This window comes from Bufo bufo, chromosome 3 (genome assembly GCF_905171765.1).
Source record: "Bufo bufo chromosome 3, aBufBuf1.1, whole genome shotgun sequence".
NCBI lineage: Eukaryota > Metazoa > Chordata > Amphibia > Anura > Bufonidae > Bufo > Bufo bufo.
The window spans coordinates 284,357,926-284,384,548 of NC_053391.1; the positions used below are offsets into that span (position 1 = coordinate 284,357,926).

The 26,623-nt window shown below is 45.1% G+C and overlaps 1 protein-coding gene across 1 annotated transcript in view; it reads left to right on the plus strand.

Moving 5' to 3' along the window:
* TNNI1 (troponin I1, slow skeletal type) overlaps positions 1-26,623 on the plus strand; it is a 320,788-nt gene that overhangs the window by 243,146 nt on the left and 51,019 nt on the right. The window contains exons 7-8 of the mRNA XM_040424164.1: positions 12,002-12,178; positions 14,429-14,540. Of these exons, the coding sequence (XP_040280098.1) occupies positions 12,002-12,178; positions 14,429-14,536 (285 nt within the window). The 3' untranslated portion in view covers positions 14,537-14,540. The remainder of the gene's footprint in view (positions 1-12,001; positions 12,179-14,428; positions 14,541-26,623) is intronic.

The window sequence follows — 26,623 nt, forward strand, 5'->3', positions numbered from 1 at the left end:
TCGGTTGGATCCAGCACAGGAGCAGACTGAACTGTGAGTAGCACCAACACTACACCTTAGCCCCAGATCACCCCCCTGCACCCCAATTAACCCTTTGATCACCCCTTTGATCGCCCCTGTCAATCACCAGTGAAAGGAAAAAAAGTGATCAGTGTAAACTGTCACTTTTTTTTTTTCACTAGTATTGGCTGTTAGGTTTTAGGGATAGTTTAGGCCCCTTGGTTAGGTAGTTAGCGTCAGTTAGCGCCCACCCCACCGCACCGCAGTCACTTTTATTCGCTGTTTAGCGTATCGCTAATCAGCATTTGTACTTTTATAGTATCTGTAAGTGATCAAAACTGATCACGGTCAGATCTATAATAGTATTAGTGTCACTTTAGTTCGCCCTCCACCCAAAACGCAGTGTTTGCCCGATCAGGCCTGATCGGTCGCCCACACGTGCGTTCACCCACGCCCGCCCCACCGCAGTGACAAAAAATATATATTTTTTGATCACTGCACATTCATTTTACACGCACTGCGGCGATAAAAAAATCAGTTTTGATATTTTTTATCAACCGCAGCGGCCTCCGGTACTTCGCTAGCCTCCCCTTTGTAAGACAGGTTTGCTTTTTTTCTTGGGTAGTCTCAGGGAATACCCCTAAATTTAGTAGTCCAAAATGTCAAACAGGGGGTATTCTTCTGAAGAGGCCTACAGGATTCTGACCCAGTCGGATGAGGAGTGGGAGCCCTCATCTGATGAATCTAGCGGGTCAGAATATGAACCTGTGGAAAGCAGTGGCTCTCTGACCCAAAGTTCGGACGAGGAGGTGGAGGTCCCTGGCAGCACCAGGCGTACCCGGCCCCATGTCGCTAGACCACAGGTTATGCAGGATCCGCTTCAAGAGCAGCAGAGTGGGGCTGTCGCTGTCGGATCACGTGGTGAGGCATACACCAGCAGCGCAGCCCTCCCTGGACCTAGTACCAGCACTGCCGTACAACATGGTGACGTGGCGAGCACCAGAAGGGCAGTTGAAGCTGGTACGGTGGCACGTGCACTAGTTACCCCGTCGCAGCCACCGCAAAGACAGGCCCGTAGAGCCCCTAGAATCCCTGAGGTGCTGGCAAACCCTGATTGGCAGTCACCAACTTCAGCCGCACCTGTAGTTCCCCCTTTCACCGCCCAGTCTGGAGTTCGGGTTGAGACGGCTCAAATCGGTTCGGCCCTGGGATTTTTTGAGCTGTTCTTGACTGCGGAGCTCTTGGACTTAGTCGTGGCAGAGACCAACCAGTATGCCACACAATTTATATCCGCCAACCCGGGAAGCTTTTATGCCCAGCCTTTCCGGTGGAAACCAGTCCAAGTTTCCGAAATTAAATTTTTTTTGGGCCTTCTCCTCAACATGGGCCTGACAAAAAAGCATGAATTGCGGTCATATTGGTCAACGCACCCGATTCATCACATGCCCATGTTCTCTGCTGCTATGTCCAGGGCACGATTTGAGGCCATCCTCTGTTTCCTGCATTTTAGCGACAACACCACCTCCCGTCCCAGAGGCCACCCAGCTTTTGACCGGCTCCACAAAATTCGGCCCCTCATAGACCATTTCAACCAGAAATTTGCAGATTTGTATACCCCCGAGCAAAACATCTGCGTAGACGAGTCCCTAATACATTTTACCGGGCGCCTTGGCTTCAAACAGTACATCCCAAGCAAGCGTGCCCGGTATGGGGTCAAATTGTATAAGCTCTGTGAAAGGGCCACAGGCTATACCCACAAATTTCGTGTCTATGAGGGAAAAGATCAGACCCTGGAGCCGGTCGGTTGCCCTGACTACCTGGGGAGCAGTGGGAAGACAGTCTGGGACTTGGTGTCACCCTTATTCGGCAAGGGGTACCATCTTTATGTGGACAATTTTTACACAAGTGTGGCCCTCTTTAGGCATTTGTTTCTAGAACGGATTTGCGCCTGTGGCACCGCGCGAACTAGTCACGTGGGCTTCCCCCAACGGCTTGTAACCACCCGTCTTGCAAGGGGGGAGAGGGCTGCCTTGTGTAACGAAGAACTGCTCGCGGTGAAATGGAGAGACAAGCGTGACGTTTACATGCTCTCCTCCATTCACGCAGACACGACAATCCAAATTGAGCGAGCAACCCGTGTCATTGAAAAGCCCCTCTGTGTCCACGACTATAATGCGCTCATGGGAGGGGTGGACTTCAATGACCAGATGTTGTCTCCGTATTTAGTTTCCCGCAGAACCAGACGCTGGTATAAGAAGGTGTCTGTATATTTAATTCAATTGGCGCTGTACAATAGTTTTGTTCTCTACAGTAAGGCTGGGAGAACACGATCTTTCCTCAAATTCCAGGAAGAGATCATCGAGAACCTCCTTTACCCAGGAGGTTCCGTGGCCCCATCCCCCAGTGTAGTTAGCCGTCTACACGAGCGACATTTCCCCAGTGTCGTTCCTGGTACCTCAACCCAACCGTCACCCCGAAAAAGATGTCGTGTCTGTAGCAGGAGTGGAATAAGGCGTGACACCCGCTATTTCTGTCCTGACTGTGCTGACCACCCTGCCCTATGCTATGGAGAGTGTTTCCGGAAGTACCACACACAGGTACACCTAGCATAGGGATTGCATCTCACAGGACAGGCACACAGGGCTATTAGGGCCCTTTTACTCTCAGCTGCTGCAAACCTCTCCTTTCACCTGGGATAAAGTGCATAACGTACTTCGCCACATCTTTGGGCGATTTGCGCTTTGCACATTGTCCCATGGGGAAGGAGAGGTTTGTTCTATAAAGGTAAAAAAAACTAAACAAAAAAAAAATTACCGGTAAGTAAAAAAGTTAAAAAAGTTTAAAAAAGTTAATATGTTCTGTTCTAAAGTTAATAAAGTTATTGCTTTGCGGCCTGGTTTTTTCTTTTTTGTTTTGTTTTTTTTACCTTCCAGGTGGACCAACCGATCGACTAGCTGCAGCACTGATGTGCATTCTGACAGAAGCATTGTGCTGCTGTCAGATTACACGCAAGTCGGTGTATGCGGCGCTGCAAGACGAGATTTCTCCTCTGCAGTAAAAGATATGTTTGCCGAGGCATATGAGCTGAGGAGGTGGCGGTGTTCATATACTTTGGCAAACACTTTGTATATATAAAAAAAAAAATCCCGGCAATGATTTATTCATCCACATCGATTGATGTGAATGGAGAAATCTGGTTTGCCAGGGCATACGAGCTGAAGTGGGTATGGATGTTGGGCGGAGCTCCTATGTCCTGGCAGACGCCTTTCCCCTCCTTTTTCTTTTTTTGGCAGAGATTTTTTCATCCACATTGATCGATGCGAATGAAGAAATCTGTGCCGTTCATTTTTTTCTTTCAGCCCAGAGGCTGAACGGAAAAAAAAAATCTCATTACCCGTATGCTCAATATAAGGAGAATAGCAGAAACTCCTAATGCTGGGCATACATGTAATGATTGCGGAGACCCTCAAATGCCAGGGCAGTACAAACACCCCACAAATAACACCATTTTGGAAAGAAGACACCCCAAGGTATTCGCTGAGGGGCATATTGAGTCCATGAAAGATTGAAATTTTTGTCCCAAGTTAGCGGAAAGGGAGACTTTGTGAGAACAAAATCCAAAAAATCAATTTCCGCTAACTTGTGCCAAAATTTTTTTTTTTCAATGAACTCGCCATGCCCCTCATTGAATACCTTGGGGTGTCTTCTTTCCAAAATGGGGTCACATGTGGGGTATTTATACTGCCCTGGCATTTTAGGGGCCCCAAAGCGTGAGAAGAAGTCTGGTATCCAAATGTCTAAAAATGCCCTCCTAAAAGGAATTTGGGCCCCTTTGCCCACCTAGGCTGCAAAAAAGTGTCACACATGTGGTATCTCCGTATTCAGCAGAAGTTGGGGAATATGTTTTGGGGTGTCATTTTACATATACCCATGCTGGGTGAGATAAATATCTTGGTCAAATGCCAACTTTGTATAAAAAAAATGGGAAAAGTTGTCTTTTGCCAAGATATTTCTCTCACCCAGCATGGGTATATGTAAAATGACACCCCAAAACACATTCCTTACCTTCTCCTGAGTACGGAGATACCAGATGTGTGACACTTTTTTGCAGCCTAGCTGGGCAAAGGGGCCCACATTCCAAAGAGCACCTTTCAGATTTCACAGGTCATTTACCTACTTACCAGACATTAGGGCCCCTGGAAAATGCCAGGGCAGTATAACTGCCCCACAAGTGACCCCATTTTGGAAAGAAGACACCCCAAGGTATTCCGTGAGGGGCATGGCAAGTTCCTAGAATTTTTTATTTTTTGTCACAAGTTAGTGGAAAATGATGATTTTTTTTTTTTTTTTTTTTTTCATACAAAGTCTCCTATTCCACTAACTTGTGACAAAAAAAAAAATTTCCATGAACTCACTATGCCCATCAGCGAATACCTTGGGGTCTCTTCTTTCCAAAATGGGGTCACTTGTGGGGTAGTTATACTGCCCTGGCATTCTAGGGGCCCAAATGTGTGGTAAGGAGTTTGAAATCAAATTCAGTAAAAAATGACCTGTGAAATCCGAAAGGTGCTCTTTGGAATATGGGCCCCTTTGCCCACCTAGGCTGCAAAAAAGTGTCACACATCTGGTATCTCCGTACTCAGGAGAAGGTGGGGAATGTGTTTTGGGGTGTCATTTTATATATACCCATGCTGGGTGAGAGAAATATCTTGGCAAAAGACAACTTTTCCCATTTTTTTATATAAAGTTGTCATTTGACCAAGATATTTATCTCACCCAGCATGGGTATATGTAAAAAGACACCCCAAAACACATTCCTCAACTTCTCCTGAGTACAGCAATACCACATGTGTGACACTTTTTTGCAGCCTAGGTGGGCAAAGGGGCCCATATTCCAAAGAACACCTTTCGGATTTCACTCGTCATTTTTTACAGAATTTGATTTCAAACTCCTTACCACACATTTGGGCTCCTAGAATGCCAGGGCAGTATAACTACCCCACAAGTGACCCCATTTTGGAAAGAAGAGACCCCAAGGTATTCGCTGATGGGCATAGTGAGTTCATGGAAGTTTTTATTTTTTGTCACAAGTTAGTGGAATATGAGACTTTGTATGAAAAAAATAAATAAAAAAAAAATCATCATTTTCCACTAACTTGTGACAAAAAATAAAAAATTCTAGGAACTCGCCATGCCCCTCACGGAATAGCTTGGGGTGTCTTCTTTCCAAAATGGGGTCACTTGTGGGGTAGTTATACTGCCCTGGCATTCTAGGGGCCCAAATGTGTGGTAAGGAGTTTGAAATCAAATTCTGTAAAAAATGACGAGTGAAATCCGAAAGGTGCTCTTTGGAATATGGGCCCCTTTGCCCACCTAGGCTGCAAAAAAGTGTCACACATCTGGTATCTCCGTACTCAGGAGAAGGTGGGGAATGTGTTTTGGGGTGTCATTTTACATATACCCATGCTGGGTGAGAGAAATATCTTGGCAAAAGACAACTTTTCCCATTTTTTTATACAAAGTTGTCATTTGACCAAGATATTTATCTCACCCAGCATGGGTATATGTAAAAAGACACCCCAAAACACATTCCTCAACTTCTCCTGAGTACGGGGATACCAGATGTGTGACACTTTTTTGCAGCCTAGGTGGGCAAAGGGGCCCATATTCCAAAGAGCACCTTTCGGATTTCACAGGTCATTTTTTACTGAATTTGATTTCAAACTCTTTACCACACATTTGGGCCCCTAGAATGCCAGGGCAGTATAACTACCCCACAAGTGACCCCATTTTGGAAAGAAGAGACCCCAAGGTATTCGCTGATGGGCATAGTGAGTTCATAGAACTTTTTATTTTTTGTCACAAGTTAGTGGAATATGAGACTTTGTAAGAAAAAAAAAAAATCATCATTTTCCGCTAACTTGTGACAAAAAATAAAAAGTTCTATGAACTCACTATGCCCATCAGCGAATACCTTAGGGTGTGTACTTTCAGAAATGGGGTCATTTGTGGGGTGTTTGTACTGTCTGGGCATTGTAGAACCTCAGGAAACATGACAGGTGCTCAGAAAGTCAGAGCTGCTTCAAAAAGCGGAAATTCACATTTTTGTACCATAGTTTGTAAACGCTATAACTTTTACCCAAACCATTTTTTTTTTACCCAAACATTTTTTTTTTTATCAAAGACATGTAGAACTATAAATTTAGAGCAAAATTTCTATATGGATGTCGTTTTTTTTGCAAAATTTTACAACTGAAAGTGAAAAATGTCATTTTTTTGCAAAAAAAATCGTTAAATTTCGATTAATAACAAAAAAAGTAAAAATGTCAGCAGCAATGAAATACCACCAAATGAAAGCTCTATTAGTGAGAAGAAAAGGAGGTAAAATTCATTTGGGTGGTAAGTTGCATGACCGAGCAATAAACGGTGAAAGTAGTGTAGGTCAGAAGTGTAAAAAGTGGCCTGGTCTTTCAGGGTGTTTAAGCACTGGGGGCTGAGGTGGTTAATCTTGGAACGTGTATACCCAAAGGATTAAATAGGAAACATGACTTAACTTTACAATATAAATGAAGTGGTTTTCTGAAGCAGGGAATCACCTCCCACCTGATTGGAGTTGTTCTCCCTATGATTAACAGGTCAGGGACACCTGGCATTGTTCTAGGGTATGGAAATTAACCAATCTGATGAAAGCGGTGGTTCCTCACTGTGTATAAAAAGGAGATTTTAAGTTTGTTAATTTGTCTTGATGAAGGGCTAAGATGTAACAGCCCAAAACGCGGCACAGCATACTGCTCTGCTTTTGATGTCTGTTTTTAAAGAAGTGGAATAATGAAGCCTTTTATTGTGAAGAGCTGGAATCCTTGTTCTTTTTCACATTTTGCTCTAGACTGAGTCCAGGTCTGTACATCTGTGCTCCACCAGGAGGTGAGAGGTGAGAGCTGCAGCGATCTTTATGTTTGTCTGCTTAGGACTGCTGTATTGTTATTTATCATCACTACCTGTCACGGCGGACCAGAACTCAGACAAACAGATAAACCAACAACCAGGCTCTAGGCGAGAAGCAGGGGAAGGGTCACCTCCTAGCTAATCCCTGACTTCTTTCCCTGCACTGCTCAGCCCACATTCAGACCTTGAAGGTAGGAATGATGTGTCCCCGTGCCTGGGCTAAAACACCCTGGATTCCCTGAGATGGTGAAAAGGGAATAGGAGCAGCCTGCTCGCACAGAACCTGGATGGGAGAGATGACACAAATACAACCTAGACAGCAAACAACAAAAACTGGAACCACACTTACCTTCTCTGAGCTGGAACAGACAACCCTCCTTCCTTGCTTCCAAGGCCAGACTGATTTCTATAACCCGCTCAGAGCACAGGAAAAGAGTGCTATTTAAACTAATGACCCCACCCAGTGCACCTGATGGGAGGCGGATCTAGCACGGCTCCAAAACAAAACATTAAACACGTGCTGCTATTCTGGCCGACCTCCGCACATAGTCAGAGCAGGGCATGACACTACCTCCCCGAGTGGGGAGTGGGTCATTGCCGCGCACCTGCTGCCTTCCTTGGATTCTTGTGCTTTAATAAGCAGACCCACCCTCTCTGGATGGTTCACAATTAGAAAAAAAAAAAGGGGCAAGGCAACAACAGCCAATGAGATTTCAGCCATTGACCTCCCTTGGATGTGGTATTCCTTTTTTCAGGCTCCCTCTCTGGCATCGAACCCTGATTCTCCGTAACCCGTGATCAACATGGTAGGCGCAGAAAAGAACATTGAAAGTTGATTGGGCAGACATCCAAATGGATCGTCGCCGTCACGGGGACGTGTAATCGGCCAAAGGTTAACTAGAGTCACCAATCCGGCAGCAGGCCCTTGCCCCTAAGGTTTTAGATGGTCAGTTCAGCAGGCCCTTGCTCCAAATGTTTGAGGGTCACCAGCAGGCCATCAATCATAATCTTTCAAGGGTGTGTATGATGCCCTCCATTATGTGTAAGGGCTCTTTCACACCTGCGTTCTTGTCTTCCGGCATAGAGTTCCGTCGTCGGGGCTCTATGCCGGAAGAATCCTGATCAGGATTATCCTAATGCATTCTGAATGGAGTGAAATCCGTTCAGGATGCATCAGGATGTCTTCAGTTCCGGAACGGAACGTTTTTTGGCCGGAGAAAATACCGCAGCATGCTGCGCTTTTTGCTCCGGCCAAAAATCCGGAACACTTGCCGCAATGCCGGATCCGGAATTAATGCCCATTGAAAGGCATTGATCCGGATCCGGCCTTAAGCTAAACGTCGTTTCGGCGCATTGGCTTTTTTGATACACTTTTATTTTTTTATGGTGTTCTCCTGAGGGGTTAGGTAATGTGATATTTTTATACAGCAGGTTCTTATGGACGCGGCAATACCTAATATGTATCCTTTTTTTATTTAAGTTTTACATAACATAACAGCATTTTTGAATCTAAAAAAATCATTTTAGTGTCTCCATATTCTGAGAGCCATAGTTTTATTTTTTATAAGATTGTCTTAGGTAGGGTCTCATTTTTTGCGGGATGAGATGACGGTTTGATTGGTACAATTTTGGGGTGCATATGACTTTTTGATCACTTGGTATTACACATTTTGTGGATTAAGGCGACAAAAAAAAAATATATGGCATTTTTTGCTCAGTTCTCTTCTTTTTTTTTTACAGCGTTCACCAGAGGCGGTAGATGTTGTGACATTTTATAGAGCACGTCGCTACAGACGCGGCGATACTTAATATGTTTTTTTTTTTATTATTTTAATTTTTTAAACACTACAGGGAGTGCAGAATTATTAGGCAAGTTGTATTTTCGAGGATTAATTTTATTATTGAACAACAACCATGTTCTCAATGAACCCAAAAAACTCATTAATATCAAAGCTGAATATTTTTGGAAGTAGTTTTTAGTTTGTTTTTAGTTTTAGCTATTTTAGGGGAATATCTGTGTGTGCAGGTGACTATTACTGTGCATAATTATTAGGCAACTTAACAAAAAACAAATATATACCCATTTCAATTATTTATTTTTACCAGTGAAACCAATATAACGTCTCAACATTCACAAATATACATTTCTGACATTCAAAAACAGAACAAAAACAAATCAGTGACCAATATAGCCACCTTTCTTTGCAAGGACACTCAAAAGCCTGCCATCCATGGATTCTGTCAGTGTTTTGATCTGTTCACCATCAACATTGCGTGCAGCAGCAACCACAGCCTCCCAGACACTGTTCAGAGAGGTGTACTGTTTTCCCTCCTTGTAAATCTCACATTTGATGATGGACCACAGGTTCTCAATGGGGTTCAGATCAGGTGAACAAGGAGGCCATGTCATTAGATTTTCTTCTTTTATACCCTTTCTTGCAAGCCACGCTGTGGAGTACTTGGACGCGTGTGATGGAGCATTGTCCTGCATGAAAATCATGTTTTTCTTGAAGGATGCAGACTTCTTCCTGTACCACTGCTTGAAGAAGGTGTCTTCCAGAAACTGGCAGTAGGACTGGGAGTTGAGCTTGACTCCATCCTCAACCCGAAAAGGCCCCACAAGCTCATCTTTGATGATACCAGCCCAAACCAGTACTCCACCTCCACCTTTCTGGCGTCTGAGTCGGACTGGAGCTCTCTGCCCTTTACCAATCCAGCCACGGGCCCATCCATCTGGCCCATCAAGACTCACTCTCATTTCATCAGTCCATAAAACCTTAGAAAAATCAGTCTTGAGATATTTCTTGGCCCAGTCTTGACGTTTCAGCTTGTGTGTCTTGTTCAGTGGTGGTCGTCTTTCAGCCTTTCTTACCTTGGCCATGTCTCTGAGTATTGCACACCTTGTGCTTTTGGGCACTCCAGTGATGTTGCAGCTCTGAAATATGGCCAAACTGGTGGCAAGTGGCATCTTGGCAGCTGCACGCTTGACTTTTCTCAGTTCATGGGCAGTTATTTTGCGCCTTGGTTTTTCCACACGATTCTTGCGACCCTGTTGACTATTTTGAATGAAACGCTTGATTGTTCGATGATCACGCTTCAGAAGCTTTGCAATTTTAAGAGTGCTGCATCCCTCTGCAAGATATCTCACTATTTTTGACTTTTCTGAGCCTGTCAAGTCCTTCTTTTGACCCATTTTGCCAAAGGAAAGGAAGTTGCCTAATAATTATGCACACCTAATATAGGGTGTTGATGTCATTAGACCACACCCCTTCTCATTACAGAGATGCACATCACCTAATATGCTTAATTGGTAGTAGGCTTTCGAGCCTATACAGCTTGGTGTAAGACAACATGCATAAAGAGGATGATGTGGTCAAAATACTCATTTGCCTAATAATTCTGCACGCAGTGTATTTTATGGTGAGGGGGCTTTTGTTTTACTTGAAACTTAAATTTTTTTATTATAAAAAAAAATTGTGTTTACTTTTTCTATTTGTCCCTCTGTGGGACTTCACCTTTTCAGGGTTTTATCCCTTTTTCAATTCAGTACAATAAATTCGGTATTGTACTGAATTGAACTGTCAGTGTCTTACTGTGTAATACGCTGACAGTTGCCTAGGAGACCCAGCCCTCAGGCTGGATCTCCTGGGCTTCCGTAGCTGACAGGTCCAGATGCCTTACACAGCTATCAGCACAGTGTGGGGGGCCGATGGAGTCAGAGAGAGCCCCCTCCCTCTGTAAACCCTGCACATGCCGCAGTCAGAGCTGACCGTGACATGTAAAAGGGTTAATCCGCCTGCATCACCGCATACAACGATGCCTGCGGATGCAGCAGGGGCCCAGCTCTTGCACCCGCCCGATCACATCCATGCACGTGAGCATGCGGCAAGAAGCCACATTCCCTCGTGTACGTGACAATGCGTGAAGGGGTTAATACAAGGCACTTACTACCGTATTGTTGTTATACATATTGCTTCATTTGTTGGCTGGATTAATTTTTTCATCACATTAGACACTGCTCATTTCCATGGTTATGACCACCCTGCAATCCATTATTGGTGGCCGCGCTTGCACACTATAGGAAAAAGCACAAACCTCTCTGGTGGCCAGGACTGTGGTAGCGTACATAGGCTAGTGCTGTGCAAGCATGGCCACTGCTGCTGGATTGCAGGGTGGTTGCAACTATGAAAACGAGCAGTGCATAACATGATGGAAAAATGAATCTAGCCAGCAAAAGAAGCAATATGAATAATAAAAATACATTAGCAAGTGCCTTGTATTAACATTGTGAGATAGTGACAGATCTCACAGAGGTGAGAGGCAAGGAAGGGGTGGATAGTGCGGTCCACACCCCTATTCCACTACAGGTGAGACCAGCTAGAGGTACTCGGGCTGGCATAAAGCACCTCCCAGGGTGTCAGCCTAGGGGAAGGAGATTCGTTGTGCAACAGGGTCCTAATGGAGGCTCTGTATTAGTGGTCTCAGCCGGGCTGGCTGAGGGACCACAGGGCTAGGTGCTAGCCGGAGCATTGGGGGACGCCGTGACGCCTGGGCGCAAGGGTCATGAGGTCAGAGTCAGAGGGACTACTGGACCACACTCCCCCATAAAGGTACTGGATGTGAGACCGTGTGTGAACAGAGCTCTGTACAGCCAGGCGGCTGTGGGACACTGGGCTGGGAAAGCCGATTGTAATTACTGTGTGCGAACGGTGTTTTAAGTAAGGTAGGAAGATACCTTTCATAGTTAGAGCCGAGCCGGGCAGGTGTTTATTTTGTATGATTTATGTTTGTTTTGCTGAGGTGCCAAATAAAAGCGATGTTTGGACCTTAAACTTGGTGTCTCGCAAAGATACTTGTGTGAATGACCCCCGGAGAAGAGCTAACCCCCCACAACATGATAAATACTATTTGCTGAAGTTAGACAACCTCTTTAACTCACATAAATTACAATATTCATCAGTAAAGATAGTTTCTTTTTTCTTCAATAAAACAAATTACAGTGCTAATTTCTGCAACAGAAATCTGAATTAATTTTTGGTAATATTTTCTCTGGTAGATTCAAGATCTGAAGATGAAAGTGCTAGATTTGCGTGGTAAATTTAAAAGACCAGCATTACGTAGAGTGAGAGTATCAGCTGACGCTATGCTCCGTGCACTACTTGGCTCAAAACACAAGGTCTCTATGGATCTGCGCGCTAACTTAAAGTCTGTAAAGAAGGAGGACACCGAGAAGGTACAATCATTTTATTTGAAAGAAATATTAAGAAATAATGTTATCTATTTAGCTATAGTTGCGTGTAAGTTTGGGCACTCATTGTGAAAACGTTAACTTCATGGAACGCACTTCAATTACTGCATTTTAATTTTCTGAAATTATGATAATAGAATGGCCAAAATCTTTCCAGTCATTTAGACTAGAATTTATTTTTATATTAAAGAGCTCAAAATCACCTGTTTTCATTTACACTATAATATACTATATTTTTCACCCTATAAGATGCACCTAGGTTTTAGAGGAAAATAAGAAAAAAATATATATATTTTTTATCAGACCTCAGCTCAGACCCCCAATGTTAATCAGACCTCAGAACAGACTCCCAATGTTTAAAAGTCCTTCAATCAGACCTCAGATTAGACCTCCATGTGATGACCCCCAAATAGATCTCCATAAGTCCCCCAGTCAGACCTAAGATAAGACCTCCATATGAATGATGCCCAATTGGACCTCAAATCAGACCTCCATGTGAATGACCCCCATACTCAGATCAAATAAAAAAAATAAAAAAAAACACACAACAACTTACCTCTCCTGCTCCGGACACCGCTCCTCACATCCAGAGATCTTCTTCCTGCCGCACGCTGTGCTTTGACCCGATGTGTACAGCATAAGGTCACATCACAGCACACCGACGTCCTGTGTGCAGTCAGCACAGCCAGTAGCCGGGGACCAGGAAGGAGAGCTGCATTCACCTCTTCCCGGCCCTCCTGTACCAATAAGTATTCGCCCCATAAGACGCACTGACACCCCCCCACACACACTTTGGGGGGAAAAAACTGCGTCTTACTGGTAGTTAAATTACTAAAATCTGGCAGGCCGTATATTATTTAATTTTATGGCATCCAAAGTCTTTAACTTAAACAGTTCAGTGTTTTATTCACACATAAGGAAAAATAAAAGTGACATTTTGCAGTCTAGGTGTTTGTTCGCACCATGAAAAGTCCACAGAAGAAAAACCTTCACCTGGTTTGCAGTTTCTCCACCTGTGGTGCACAGCAGGCTTTAGGGGCTGTTTCTCAGCATGCGGCTCCCAGCCCTTTTGCACGGCACAAGTTTTCAGATCCCAAAACACACAGGGACTGACAGCGCTCCACTGTCAGAGAGGAGTTATCCACACATAGCTGAGCCTGCTGGCTGGGTTTGATATAGGCCAGTAAAGACCCGGCCTGGAGCGTGGGGAGAAGCCACCCACCCAGCACTTTGGCTACTCGCAGTAAGAGCCGGCCCGTATCAGCTGTGAGACAGTGACAGGTCTCACTCAGGTTAGAGGCAAGGAAGGGGTGGATAGTGCGGTCCACACCCGTGTTCCACCACAGGTGAGAGAAGCTGGAGGTAATCAGCCTGGCATAAGGCACCTCCCAGAGTGTCAGAAAGGGGGTAGTGTGTTACCTGTGGACAGAGGCCTGGAGGCTCTGTCTGTGTGGTCTCAGCTGGGCAAGGCTGAGTGAGCACAAGGCTGGGAGATAGCCTGGAGTTGGGGGACGCAGCGACGCTTGGGAGGGTCGCAGGGCCATAGTCAGGCAGACTACTGAGCCCCAATCCCCCACAAGAAATACTGAACTGGAGACAGTGGGCGTACTGTGCTCTGTACAGCCAGGAGGTTGTGGGACATTGGCTGACAAAGCCGCATGAGTTCACAGGGTGTGAACTGGGACCTAGGTGAGTCAGGAAACTTTATGTTTAGTTAGAGCCTGGAAGGGCGAGTGTTTATTATTTTGTCATTTTATTGTTGCTGGTGTTGAACAATAAATGCACTGTTTGGACCTAAAATGACCCCCGGTGAAGAGCTAACCCCCCACACAGCTTACAACCATACTAAAATAGCAACGTGTCAACCAGCACTAGCTGCCGCTGACACTTGAAAATACTGGCTCTTACTTCACCGAGGCCAGGAACCTCGTTGAAACACACCTCCCGTCAACGACGGACCATTGTGCCTTCCTACACCAGACATAGATAAAAATGGTGCCCTGGAACCCTATAGGTGATGGATGCCACTATATGGCATCAGTTAGAAGCTGCATTTTAAAGTATATATCATGGTATATACCGTATGTTATATAAAGGCCATAAATATGATGTTGACATATCAACAGTGAAAATGATTCACAATACTGGTTCTAAAAAAGAATACCCAAAAATATGTTTTATTCAAATTTTTTGTTTGATTTTAAAACAGTAATAAACTGTGTTCTCATAATTTAGGAGCGTCCAGTTGAAGTCAGTGATTGGCGCAAGAATGTCGAAGCCATGTCTGGTATGGAGGGCAGGAAAAAGATGTTTGATGCAGCAAAATCACCTACTGGACAATAAATAGGTAAAATTCCTATGATTTCACCTTTGGGAATGATTTTCTTATGTTTTTCTTTTTTTTTGGGCAAAGCAAATCTGAAGGATAAGTTAATTATTATTTAAAGGGGTTGTCACACGTTCCAGTTTTATCAAGCAGACGATGCTTGATGTCCAAAAGGTGCCGTACATTATTTTCTGGGTTGGGGGTGTGCCATCATGCTACCCTCATGGCTAGTGTTGAGCGAATTGAAGTTAACAAAGTGGAATTTGTTCCGAATTTCAGAAAAAATTTGATTTGTCAGGAAGTCAGATATCCTTGCACTTCATGGTAACTTATCAGATTTTTTTTCTAAAATGGCTGTTTCACATGTTAAAAAGAGGAAGTAAGAAGGCCGGGAATGAGGGATCACCCATAATGCCGTGCAGCCAGACAATCAGCAGATAGCCAGCCTCTGTGATGTCACAGCCCTGTAAAAAGTCTCCTCCTGCCCGGTCTCCTCCTCCTACATGTAGCGATGCCGTGCCCACAATTGGCATCACAGTGCGCATGCTCGCACCGGCGGTGCACTGCGCACGCGCGGGATATCGGCCGGTCCTGTGGATGACGCAAGGGATTTGCAGGGCAGGCCAAGGAAGAGGCTGGGGAGGAGTAATGTAAAAAGAAGGCAGAGCAGCCTGGGCTCCTACACACAGAACGCCACCCCGGGCACTTGCAAGCTCTCATTTTCATATGGATTAAACTGTGTTTTTCCTGAGGGTGAAATTACAAAGGTACCATTAGAATCATGGATAGGTGTTTTAGAGAGCCTTGTAAGTGGTGTATAACATAGTATTTTGGTGACAGACTCCCGTTAACTGTCCAATATGTTGTGCCCAGCCTGTGCCATCTGAGACTCACACCACGCTACGCTACTTGAATTCATAGGCGGGTTCTACTGGTTACAAAAAAGCCATAAACCTAGACGTTAGCTGCTGTATAGGCACATGGGCTCAGAAGGGCAGGAGGACCATTTGACTTTTGGAGTACAGATTTTGCTAGAATGATTTTCAGGTGCTCATCACATTGCAGAGACCCTGAGATACCCATACAGTAGAATCCCCCCTATAAGTAACCCCATTTTGGAAATTACACCCCTCAAGTTATTTATCAAGGGGTGGAGTGAGCATTTTGACACCATTGGTGTTTTGAAGAAATTAGTGAGCAGGGTGTGAAATTAAAATTGCAAGTTTTCCACAGACATGACATTTCAATGCCCAGTATGTTGTGCCCAACACATGCCATCTCAGACACACTGCACTCTTCAAATTGTTAGGTGGGTTCTACTGGGTACTGAAATGCCATAAATGTGGATGTAAACTGCTGTGCGGGTACGCTGCATAGTTCAGAAGTGAAAGACCACCTTTTGGCTTTTTCTGCACAGCCATTTTCTGACAACATACTTTTTAAAAAAATTCTCTCGATGTATCTGTGTGAGTTTATTTTTTGTAGGATGAGTTGTGCCATCATCATTGGTTCTATTTGCGGTACATAAGACATTTTGATTTTAGTTAGCTTTTTGGGAAGCAGCACAAAGAAAAGACAGCAATTCTGCCATTGTTTTTTAGGTTTTATTATTACAGTGTAAAGCGTGCAGGAAAAATGGCATATTATTAGTGATGATCGAGCATGCTCGACCGAACACCTGTTCGGCTTGAGCATCTCGATGCTACGCAGCCAAAAAAACGTGCGGGTGGTACTGGCACGCACTGTAATGTCATAGCCATGTTGGTTACTGGCATTACAGTGATTGGCTGGCCAAGACGCATCATCGGGTGCTATAACCCGATGACATGTGTTCGGCTCAGTCTTAGGCCTCATGCATACGACCATTCAGTTTTTTGCGGATCCGCAAAAAACGGAAGCCGACCGTGTGCCTTCCGCAATTTGCAGAACGGAAATGGCGGCCCATTGTAGAAATGCCTATTCTTGTCTGCAAAACGGACAAGAATAGGACATGCTATATTTTTTTTGCTGGGCCACGGAATGGAGCAACGGATGCGGACAGCACACGGAGTGCTGTCCGCATCTTTTGGGGTCCCATTGAAGTGAATGGGTCCGCACCCGAGCCGCAAAAAATGCGGCTCGGATGCGGACCACAACAACGGCCGTGTGCTTGAGGCCTAAGTCAGGGAGAGCTGAGCATAGGAAGGGACAGAGTGTAGGGAGTGATATTGGAAGATTTCAGTGACCCAAAAGTCCTTCTAAGGACTATTGTGTGTGGCAGCAGCAATATATATTTTTTGCGCATCCTGCGCTAAATAGCGTCTAATATGCCGCTGCGGACAGTTATATTATCAGCGCCACATCTCTTGTGTAAAGTGTGCGCATCCCTAAAATATCAGTGAGATCCAGTGTACTTTTTTCCTAGACGCTGTCCGCTGCAGACAGTTAAAATATCCGTGCCACATCTCCTGTGTAAAGTATGCGCATCCAAAAAATATCTGTGACATCAGGTGTACTTTTTCAATAGATTGTGTCTGCTGTGGACAGTGAGATTAGCTGAGCCATATCTCCTGTGTAAAGTGTGTGCATCCAAAAAATATCTGACATCCAGGGTACTTTTTCCGTGGACGGTATCCACTTCTGACAGTGACCTTACCAGGGCCACATCTGCAATGTAACGTGTACGCTTCAAAAATTTATCTGTGACATACAGTATACTTTTTCCTTAGACAGTGTCCGCTTCTGGCAGTGACCTTGCCAGGGCCACATCTGCAATGTGACGTGTGCGCTTCAAAAAAATTTCTGTGACATACAGCTTTGCAACCATACTCCCTCCGGAACACAAAGACTTTGGTTTCCCGAAAGCAGCTCGGCAGGTCATGGGAATAATGCCGCCGGATCGCCGGTCGGCATCGTTTATGGTCGGAACTACGACGGTATCTGATCGTCTTTGAACCTCCAACTTTTGTTTTTGATTGATGAAAACATTCTTGGCAAATGCTTTCGCTTTGGTTCGTCTTGCATCGGTCCAAGAATTTCACCTCTAGCGGCGCAATATGGATGCCCCTGGCCGTCCCTTTTAATCATGGCCCCAGTTCCGAAAGCCAACAAAATAGAACCAGAGTCCTATTCCATTATTCCTAGCTGAAGTATTCAGGCGACCTGGCCTGCTTTGAACACTGTAAATGTTTTCAATTGTCAGCTATGCAGCAGGCACTCTCCCATAATTTTTTAAATGGTCAGCTGAGCAGCAGGCCCTCAACCATAATGTTTTAGAGGGTCAGCTCACCTGCAGACCCTCACCTACAATCTTCACGCTGAAAATAACATCAAAAGTTGATAGGGCAGACATCCGAATGGATCGTCGCCATCACGGGGACATGCAATCGGGCCCAGGTTATCTATAGTCACCAAAGCGGCAGCAGGTCCTCGCCCATAATGTTTTAGATGGTCAGATCAGTCTTGCTCCAAATGTTTTTTAGAGTCACAGCCCATCAATCATAATTTTTCAAGGCTGTGTATGATGCCCTCCTTTATGTGTAACAAAGGGTGTATTGTAGTGTCGGTTCCTTTTTTTGGCAGCCCTTTCAGTTGGAGCATAGGCTTTATAAGTATAGGAGTCCAACTACCTGAACAAATGTACCACAATGTGAATGAGGCCCTCCTTTATGTGATATACAGGTTGTATCGGAGTGCTTCTTCCGTGTAATTTTTGGCAGCACTTGCACTTTATATACAAATAAATATATAGGAAAGAATGTTTCCTAACAATTTTTCCTCTAAAATCGATTTTATCTTCGGTTTTGTGCGTATTTTTGTCAGTCTGTAAAAGTGTTGTACTACTTGGGCAACATTGTTCCCAGCAGCGACCTGGGAGTCCAAGATGCATCTAGACATCCTCCCCATGCTGTTCCCGAACCATTTTGGTGGTGTTTCCATCAATTTCTGACCTTTTCCTATGAACCAGGCACCTTCCCCTCTTCAGAACAGGGGGTGCCTGGATAAATGCTTGGGTTCTCCCATTGACTTCCATTGAGCTCCCGATGTGTTTTGCCTGAGCCCCGAGCACCTGAGCACTATGGTGCTCAATCAACACTACATATTATCTTTATTCTGCTGGTCAGTATGATAAAATTTTTATATAGTTTTCTTTTTACCACTTTTACACACAAGCTTATTTTTTTGAAACTTTTTCTAGCGATGGTCTTGTGTGGGGGCTAATTTTTTGCGGGATGTGTTGATGTTTTTATTGGTACCATTTTGGTGTAGATACAACATTTTGATTACTCACTATTCTGCTTTTTGTTAGGTGAGGTCACCAAAAAAATGGCTGTTCAAGCACCATTATTTATTTTTTGGCTTTCACCTAACGGGGTAGATCATGTGGTATTTTTATAGATCCGTTTGTGGCAGTCGTGGCGATACCTGATATGTTTTTTTTTTTTTTTGTGTTATTTGCAATTTTACACAATAAAAGCATTTTTTTTAAATCTTGTTTTTGGGTTGCCATTTTCTGAGACCCATATTTTTTTAATTTTTGTGCCGATGCTCTTGTAGGTGGACTCGTTTTTGGCGGGATTAGTTGTCGTTTTCATTGGTACCCTTTTCGGGTACATAGTACTATTTGATTGCTCGCTATTACACTTTTTGTAAGGTAATATGACCCTGGAATGGCTATTTAGACAGGTTTTATTTTATTTTTTTAAGGACGTCACCTGTCAGGGTAGATCATGTGATATTTTTATAAAGCTATACTGTACTGCATTGAACTATCAGTATTACACTGACCGTTTGCCTATGAGATCCAGGCTGGGGGCAAGGCCTCATAGGCCTCCGTAGCTGCTGGGCCCCAAAGCCCTAGGCCCTCTTATATGCCACCGTCAATGCTGTTAATATGCCAGCAATGCCGGTGGATACAGCACATGCCCGGCTGTCAGTAGCAAGCTGGGCCCCTGCCACTGATTGATCAGAATGCAATATATGTATGGCGCATTTTGGTAAGTCATTTTGCTGACACCATTGCTTGCTCCCCCTCCTCACCCACCAAACACCCAAACACACTGCATCAGCTTTACACTGTACCCAAGAGTAAGTAGTATTACCCAGTATATATTTTCAGTATCATATTCAGGGCAGATATACACTCACCTAAAGAATTATACACTCACTCACACTCACCTGTTCTATTTCTCATTAATGCAATTATCTAGTCAACCAATCACATGGCAGTTGCTTCAATGCATTTAGGGTTGTGGTCCTGGTCAAGACAATCTCCTGAACTCCAAACTGAATGTCAGAATGGGAAAGAAAGGTGATTTAAGCAATTTTGAGCGTGGCATGGTTGTTGGTGCCAGACGGGCTGAGTATTTCACAATCTGCTCAGTTACTGGGATTTTCACGCACAACCATTTCTAGGGTTTACAAAGAATGGTGTGAAAAGGGAAAAACCTCCAGTATGCGGCAGTCCTGTGGGCGAAAATGCCTTGTGTATGCTAGAGGTCAGAGGAGAATGGGCCGACTGATTCAAGCTGATAGAAGAGCAACGTTGACTGAAATAACCACTCGTTACAACCGAGGTATGCAGCAAAGCATTTGTGAAGCCACAACACGCACAACCTTGAGGCAGATGGGCTACAACAGCAGAAGACCCCACAGGGTACCACTCATCTCCACTACAAATAGGAAAAAGAGGCTACAATTTGCACAAGCTCACCAAAATTGGACTGTTGAAGACTGGAAAAATGTTGCCTGGTCTGATGAGTCTCGATTTCTGTTGATACTCTCAAATGGTAGAGTCCGAATTTGGCGTAAACAGAATGAGAACATGTATCCATCATGCCTTGTTACCACTGTGCAGGCTGGTGGTGGTGGTGTAATGGTGTGGGGGATGTTTTCTGGGCACACTTTAGGCCCCTTAGTGCCAATTGGGCATTGTTTAAATGCCACGGGCTACCTGAGCATTGTTTCTGACCATGTCCATCCCTTCATGACCACCATGTACCTATCCTCTGATGGCTACTTCCCGCAGGATAATGCACCATGTCACAAAGCTCGAATCATTTCAAATTGGTTTTTTGAACATGACAATGAGTTCACTGTACTAAAATGGCCCCCACAGTCACCAGATCTCAACCCAATAGAGCATCTTTGGGATGTGGTGGAACGGGAGCTTCGTGCCCTGGATGTGCATCCCTCAAATCTCCATCAACTGCAAGATGCTATCCTATCAATATGGGCCAACATTTCTAAAGAATGCTATCAGCACCTTGTTGAATTAATGCCACGTAGAATTAAGGCAGTTCGGAAGGCAAATGAGAAATAGAACAGGTGTTCCTAATAATTCTTTAGGTGAGTGTATATCTGATATGCAGGGCAGATATGTATGTATATCTAATATATAAAGCTGAGTGTACATATATATGTATGTCTGCTAAAGGAATCCGCACCGTCGCATTTACAATCACAAAATTTTGCACAGCCGCCTCCTGTGACTCAGGGAACGTCATAGACTATGTTCTGAGTGGAAATTTCCACCACGCGCTTTCCAATTATTTGCCAAAACATACGCTTAGTAACCTAACCGCCAAACTACAGGAGCCATTGTCTTTTGGCTGTTGTGGCAGTTAGCCTGGATATTCATCAGGTTCCATATAGCAACCAATCACAGCTCAGCTTCTATTTTGCCACAAGTCATTAATATTGATTGGTTGCTATAGGCAATGAAGGACATTCTTAGTATAAGACAGCTTATGTGTGAGTTAGTATGATTTTGACTGCGACGCTTAGCCAACGTTGTTGTAGAGGATAATGTAACTCACATGACCTTAAGTGTTTACTAATTCTGTGGGGTTTTATATACTGTCAATTAAAGACAATAATGCCTCGTAAGAAAAGGAATTTGATCATATATATATATATATATATATATATATATATAAAAAAAAGGAATTTCTCTCTGTCTGTTCTTTATTCACGGCAAAACAACAGGACCGATCTGCACCAAATTTGGTATGTAGGTACATCAGGTGTCCAGGAAGGTTTTAGACTGGGTCTCAGCTCTCTAGGACATACCGTTCCTGAGATATTCCCCCAAAAAATGCAAATATGGCACCATCACATGACCTGCATTAGCTAATAGAAGCCCACAGGTCTTTCACTTGTGGTGGCCCGGTTCAGCGTCTGGGGTATTCCTTGCCTCTCAGGAGGTTTCCACGAAATATGTCCCTCTTATAAAGAAAGTAAACATGACGCCAGATGCGGTTAAGCAGCGGAAGCTCAAGGATCCCTTTTTAGATGGTAATGTTGGTACCCAGAGGTAGGATTGTCAGAGTGGGGCAGGGTGGCCTACAATCTACGTAGATGTTATATACATGTGTCACGGTGTTCCCACCTGGATAACCGTGGATCCAAGATGTGATGTGGTCCGAAGCAGTGCAAAAAGGGCAGTTGAACTTGGATGATCAGTAAGTAGAATAAATGGAGTCCAGACTTTGTAGTAACGTTGAACATTTGCTTTTACTTAGCATAAATTGGTAATCCAAACAGCTTCCAAACGATATCTTGGTCATCAGCAGGTATTGGCTTAACTTTGGCAGGCAAATACTTCTCTGCAACAATCTCTGCTCTGCGGTTACAACTACTGGGTGTCCAAGCTGGACACGTGGCATGAACTCGCGCTCTATGCTTTGGAGGTGCTAGCCTGCCCTGCTGCCAGTGTTTTGTCTGAGCGTGTATTTAGTGCTGCTGGTGGCATTATAACAGATAAGCGTATCTGCCTGTCAACTGAAAATGCTGATAAAAATGAACAAGGCCTGGATTCACCATGACTTCTTGACTCCACCAGAGGAATGCTGATGAACATAACATGTGTTGTTTTTAATATAGTTAATAGACTGTATTCCCATGCACCCCTTCCACCACAAACACGGGTACATGGCTGAATCTTCCTTTTCTCATCCTCCTCCTCCTCTTCCGTCATATCAACATGCATTGCTCAATGAGGGATCATTGAGGACGCTGACACGGTCTGCTATGTACTCCTTCACCATCTTCCAAAATTTTTCTCTCCTTGTGGCAGTAGGCCGCACATCAGGGTGAGGGTGCTCTCGGGCTGTCATGAAACTGTCCCAGGCTTTGGAGAGTGTTGCTCTGCCTCTGTTGGAACTGCTGTGTGTTCCCCTTGTCTCCCCTTCTCGGTTGGCCAAGGAAGTACAGACTCTGCCGCCAGTGTTGTCAGATGGAACATTTTGGAGCAATTTTCCAACAAGGATCTTCTGGAATTGCACCATTTTGCTCGTCCTCTCCACCAGAGGAATGAGAGATGAGAAGTTCTCTTTGTAGCGGGGGTCGAGAAGGGTGAACACCCAGTAATCCGTGTTATCTAAAATGCGTATAACGCGAGGGTTGCTGGAAAGGCAGCCTAACATGAAGTCAGCCATGTATGCCAGAGTACCAACAGGCAAGACGTCGATGTCGACATCAGGATGACTCTCCATCTCCTCATCCTCCTCCTCCTCTTCTGCCCATCCACGCTGGACAGATGGAATTAAAGTTCCATGGGTATTACCCTCTGTAGCAGAGGCAACTGTCTCCAGCTCCTCCTCCTCCAACTCTTCATTGTCCAATTTGCGCTGAGAAGACGAACTGAGGGTGGACTGACTATCACCCTGTGTAATGTCCTCCCCCATTTCCTCGCCTGCCACATTCAGAGCATCGTCCTTAATTGTGAGCAGCGATCGTTTGAGTAGATCTAACCATCTGTGTGGATTCATCAAAGTTTTTTAAAACCTCACATGGGTCTAACATCAATGCCCACTCCTTGCTTGTGAATAGTGGCAGTTGACTCGAAAGGCGATGACCATGTTGCAGCTGGAATTCCACAACTGCCTGTGCTGCTCACAAAGCCTGGCCAACATGTGGAACGTAGAGTTCCAGCGCGTGCTCACGTCGCACAACAGTCAGTGAGCTGGAAGCCGCAAGCGCTGCTGCAGCGTTGACAGACCGGCTAAAGCTGTGGATGACTTGCAGAAATGGGCACACACGTGGCGCACCTTCACTAGTAGCTCTGGCAAATTGGGGTAGGTTTTGATAAACCGCTGAGCCACTAAGTTTAAGACGTGGGCTAGGCATGGGATGTGTGTGAGGTTGCCCAGCTCCAAAGCTGCCACCAAGTTACGGCCATTGTCAGACACAACCATGCATGGTTGTAGGTTGAGTGGCGAGAGACACAGCTCGGTCTGGTCCCTTATACCTTGCCACAGCTCTGCAGCGGTGTGCTGTTTGTCCCCTAAAAAGATCAACTTCAGCATGGCATGTTGACGCTTACCCATAGCGGTGCTACACTGCTTCCAGCTAGCGACTGATGGCTAACTTCTGCTGGAGATGGAAGTGGAGGAGGAGGCGGTGGAGGAAAAGTGAGGGTTGGAGCCAGTAACCTAGCTGCTGGCGGAGACCCTTATGGATGTTGGGCCCGCAATCCTGGGCGTAGGTAGCACCTGTGCCATCTCGGGGTACGACTCACTCCCGGCCTCCACAACATTCACCCAGTGTGCGGTCAGGGAAATGTAGCGTCCCTGGCCACCAGCACTTGTCCATGTGTCCGTGGTTAAGTGGACCTTCCCAGTAACTGCGTTGGTCAGGACATGGGTGATGTTCTGGGACACATGCTGGTGTAAGGCGGGCACGGCACACCAGGAAATATAGTGGCGGCTGGGGACTGCGTATCAAGGGATGGCCGCCGACCGACATCAGGCTGCGGAAGGCCTCAGTGTCCACAAGCCTAAATTGAAACATTTCAAGGGCCAATAATTTTGAAAGTTGTGCATTTAGTGCTATGGCCTGCGGGTGGGTGGGTATTTGCGATTGCGTTCAAATGACTGTGTTATGGACATTTGGACGCTGCGCTGCGACAGGGAAATAGATGTTGTTCCTGATGGTTCATGCGACGGTGCAAGGCGAGGAGCATCCGGGCCTGTGCCTTCGACAGGGGATTGGCCAGCAGTGCGTAACACAGGGGAAGAGGAGGCCGTGGTGTGACCAGCAGACCTATATTGTAGACCCAGGCGTTAGGCCCACTTATTAGGGTGCTTGGATGCCATGTGGCGGATTATGCTGATGGTGGTGAGGTTGCTAACTTTCACACCCCGGCTCATTTTGGTATGGCACAGGTTGCAAACTACCACTCTTTTGTCGTCTGCACTTTCCTCAAAAAAGCGCCATACTGCGGAACAACTACCCCTTGGCAAGGTAGATTTACGCATGGGGGTGCTCGGTGTAATAGTTGCGGGCCTGTTTGGAGTGGGCCGACTTCTCCCTTTTGCAACCCCACTGCCTCTTCCAGGTAGTGGCGGTGCTGGGGATCCCTCTCCCTCTGTACTGCTGTCCTCGCTTAGTTTTCAGGTGAACGGTGTAGGAATTACAACAGTTTGCATATGGTCACTTGTTAAGGGGCAAAAAGTAATAGGACAATTGGCTTCTCAGCATTTCCATGGCCAGGTGTGTGTTATTCCCTCATTATCCCAATTACAATGAGCAGATAAAAGGTCCAGAGTTCTTTTCAAGTGTGCTATTTTTATTTGGAATCTGTTGCTGTCAACTCTCAAGATTAGATGCAAAAAGCTGTCACTGTCAGTGAAGCAAGCTATCTGTAACGGATCTGCTAGCACCCCGACCGGGTACCTCCGTTGATAAATGCTCCCAGTGCCTCCCGAGGACTCCAAGCACTCCGCTCGACACCGATACCACCACAGGAACCAGGAAAAGGAACAGCTCTTACAAGAGCTAGGAGTAATAGCCAGGGGAGTATACAAGTATAGCAATCCCCACACACATGAGACGAGGCTCTAAGTTGAGTGTAAAAACAGGAACCCTTTATTGAGGGCTACCCGCCCGTATTTATGCAGGTCCCCATCTGGTGTACACGCCCCTAGGGGACCAGAAGGAAGACTGTGACACAGGACAGATACGTAGCACTCAGGATACACAGACACAACACATCCCCACAATGCATCAAGGTTTCCTCCTCTCTGCCCTGGAGACACCCGAGGAGCAATTCAATTATCTCTCAGGACAAAGGGAAATCACCAATACACATGTGGGAACAACAGGACAGGAATCACGACCCAAACACACAATGTCACACCCTCACAGCAAACACAGACATTTAACATATTCCCAGATAGCTCAAGTCTGAGTGCATATCATTAGGTGAATACACAAATACAATAAAATTAGCTATCTAGGTACCATCACATAACATACAATACAATTACACAGACAGATGGTTCTGTCACACACCTCAAAACCCCACATGTCCCCATATGGCTTGGATCTGAGCGCTCAGATGCCACAAACACAGTCAAATTGCCATGGGGTTTAAGTTTTGCATGGGCTGATGAGAGGGGCCATAATCCTGGGGCAAGAGGCTGGCAACCAGGCCCCTCCAAAACCCAGTGGCGAGGTTATTTTCGCCACACTATCATTAGGCTGAAAAAACAAAACAAACCCATCAGAGAGATAGCAAAAACATTAGGCGTGGCCAAAACAACTATTTGGAACATTCTTAAAAAGAGTGAGCTCAGCAACACCAAAAGACCCGAAAGACCACGGAAAACAACTGTAATGGATGACCGAAGAAGTCTTTCCCTGGTGAAGAAAATACCCTTCACCACAGTTGGCCAGATCAAGAACACTCTCCAGGAGGTAGGTGTATGTGTGTCAAAGTCAACAAGAGAAGACTTCACCAGAGTAAATACAGAGGGTTCCCCACAAGATGTAAACCATTGGTGAGCCTCAAAAACAGGAAGGCCAGATTAGAGTTTGCCAAACGACATCTAAAAAAGCCTTCACGGTTCTGAAACAACATCCTATGGACAGATGAGACCAAGATCAACTTGTACCAGAGTGATGGGAAGAGAAGAGTATGAAGAAGGAAAGGAACTGCTCATGATCCTAAGCATACCTCCTCATCAGTGAAGCATGGTGGTGGTTGTGTCATGGCGTTGGCATGTATGGCTGCCAATGGAACTGGTTCTCTTGTATTTATATATGATGTGACTGCTGACAAAAGCAGCAGGATGAATTCTGAAGTGTTTCTGGCAATATTATCTGAATTCAGAACTCATTGG